Source organism: Limulus polyphemus, unplaced genomic scaffold, assembly GCF_000517525.1.
Source record: "Limulus polyphemus unplaced genomic scaffold, Limulus_polyphemus-2.1.2 Scaffold6669, whole genome shotgun sequence".
In the NCBI taxonomy this organism is placed as follows: Eukaryota; Metazoa; Arthropoda; class Merostomata; order Xiphosura; family Limulidae; genus Limulus; species Limulus polyphemus.
In genome coordinates, this window is record NW_013672279.1 from 9,102 (window position 1) to 11,858 (window position 2,757).

General features: G+C 38.3%; 1 protein-coding gene across 1 annotated transcript in view; it reads left to right on the forward strand.

The window, feature by feature from the left end:
- Window positions 1-607: 607 nt before the first annotated feature.
- LOC106473952 (protein white-like) overlaps window positions 608-2,757 on the forward strand; it is an 18,313-nt gene continuing 16,163 nt past the window's right edge. Inside the window, exons 1-2 of the mRNA XM_013934642.2 lie at window positions 608-1,015; window positions 2,229-2,331. Coding sequence (XP_013790096.2) covers window positions 798-1,015; window positions 2,229-2,331 — 321 coding nt within the window. The 5' untranslated portion in view covers window positions 608-797. The remainder of the gene's footprint in view (window positions 1,016-2,228; window positions 2,332-2,757) is intronic.

Genomic DNA, 2,757 nt, shown 5'->3' on the forward strand with positions numbered 1-2,757 from the left:
GGAAGATGAACCCCTCTAACCTGGTGGAAGAGGGATAAATATTATCTGAATGTTCTTTTTTCCAGAAACAGTATCTGTAACTTGTTTAGTTCTTCACGACTCTCCCGGAAGATGAACCCCTCTAACCTGGTGGAAGAGTGATAAATATTATCTGAATGTTCTTTTTTCCAGAAACAGTATCTGTAACTTGTTTAGTTCTTCACGACTCTCCTGGAAGATGAACCCCTCTAACCTGGTGGAAGAGTGATAAATATTGTAAGAGAGGCCTGTTTGTTATTAAGTAGTTTTGTTTGAATAAATGGATGGATGAAACAGACTTTTAGTGATAGTTATATCTGAAAGTACAATTTGATGACTATACCCAAGAGCCACCTAGTTTGTAACTTTCTCCATCATAAATTAGAAGCTGTAGTGAAGTCGCCTTTGCTGCTAACTATTTTTTTTTGTAATTAAGCACAAAGCTACATAATGGGCTGTCTGTGCTCTGCCCACCACGGGTATCGAAACCCGGATTCTAGCGTTATAAGTCCGTAGACATACCGCTGTGCCACTGGAAGGCTGTTTGTTTGTTTGGAATTAAGTACAAAGCTGCACAATGGGCTGCCTGTGCTCTGACCACCACGGGTATCGAAACCCGGTTTCTAGCGTTGTAAGTCCGCAGACATACCGCTGTGCCACTGGGGGCGCTCCTAACTAGGGTTACACTTTACATAACTCCCATCTAAGTACTAATTCGTTGATTATTTATTCTTTTTGTCACTTGGTTTAACTTTCAGATATTAACCAATCCGTCCCTGATGTTCTGCGACGAGCCCACGTCAGGATTGGATTCATTTATGGCCCAGAGTGTTATTAGTGTATTAAAAGATTTGGCCACCAGGGGACGTACCATAATCTGCACCATCCACCAACCATCTTCTGAGGTGTATGCTATGTTTGATCAGATTCTACTGATGGCAGAGGGAAGAGTTGGTTACATGGGAAGTGCCGCATCTGCTTTTACATTCTTTGAAAGGTGAGAGTTAACTATGTGGGTACGTTAACTTAACTTCATACAAAACGGACCACCAGGTGTCATTAGCTTAAGATAGACGTATTCGGCGTTTTTCATACATATAAACGTTTTCCTGCACAGAAGAAGGAAATGTGTCTTCTGGATTGTGAATTATTTACCATAAATCACTAATTCACTTGTTGGAACATCTGGACTTACCACCTCATGGAAGGTGAGCCCCTCCCCCTAGTGTGGCTCGGCGGTAACTCTGAAGGTTTATAATACTAAAAACCGGGTTGCGATACCCGTGGTGTGCACAGTGCAAATAGCACATTGTGTAGCTTTGTGCTTGGTAACAAACAAGACAAACATAACGGACGAGGTGGTATGTAAACGGTAGTTCCTGACAATGCCGATAGGATATGCCCCTAATCACTACTCGTACCAGAGAGAAGACTATTATCGTCAATGGTTTTATTTATTATATTGTTTCATTCAAGAAACTGTAATAACCCCCAAATGATAGCTTTCATTGATTTACGTTTATCAACCAGGACACCTTATTACTGAAGACATATGAGTCATTTGTCCAGTTTGTGGTTTTTTGCTATAATCGTGAAGGACGATACAGTAGTTTACATTTATTAGAAAAGAAACTGTTTTTGGTTGTCCACTTAAAATAATGTATTTTGTATGGTATTAATTTTTTGTTTTATTATCTATGACCCCATAAATTTTAATTGTCTTTTGGTGGAGAAAGGTTTATTATATTTTGAAAGTAAATTTACTTGTCCAGTTATTAACTTAATCCCAATAAGGATATAGTTGAACAATCAATGTGACTATTGTTGTATGGATCCAGTTGAGCAATCAATGTGACTATTGTTGTATGGATCCAGTTGAACAATTAATGTGACTATTGTTGTATGGATCCAGTTGAACAATTAATGTGACTTGTTTTATGGATCCAGTTGAACAATTAATGTGACTATTGTTTTATGGATGCAGTTGAACAATCAATGTGACTATTGTTGTATGGATCCAGTTGAACAATCGATGTGACTATTGTTGTATGGATCCAGTTGAACAATTAATGTGAATATTGTTGTATGGATCCAGTTGAACAATTAATGTGACTATTGTTTTATGGATCCAGTTGAACAATCAATGTGACTATTATTGTACCCGTATCTATTAGTATAAAATGATCCTCAACAAAACATATTGTTTCCAGTGTTGGTAAACAGTGTCCAAGGAACTTTAACCCTGCAGACTTCTTCATTCATACTCTTGCAGTGACCCCTGGCCGAGAGGAGGAATGCCGGCGAGAAATACACGTGAGTATTCACTGTGCTGTATGACCACACTGACCTGTTCGTTATTCGATATAATTGTCATTCTACGTATACATATTACTTGATATATTTCTAAGTACATTAATAAACTGTTCAAAGTTAGTAACATCTCCACTAACTGTCCTCACTTTGTGTGGAGTAGTCCAACTCTCTCGTCCAGAGAATTCTTTAGATCTAAAGCTGTTGTAGTTAATATTCAACCTTTTCTCATCATTAATGTCTGTACGTGTGTGGAGGGACATCTTAACAAAGTGGTCAGTCAGTATATAATAACACAGTCCCCCTTATATGTCCTGGAGCATCCTAACAAAATGGTCAGTTACTGTACAATAACACAGTGCCCTTTATTTGCCCGGAGCATCCTAACAAAATGGTCAGTTACTGTACAATAACACAGTGCCCTTTATT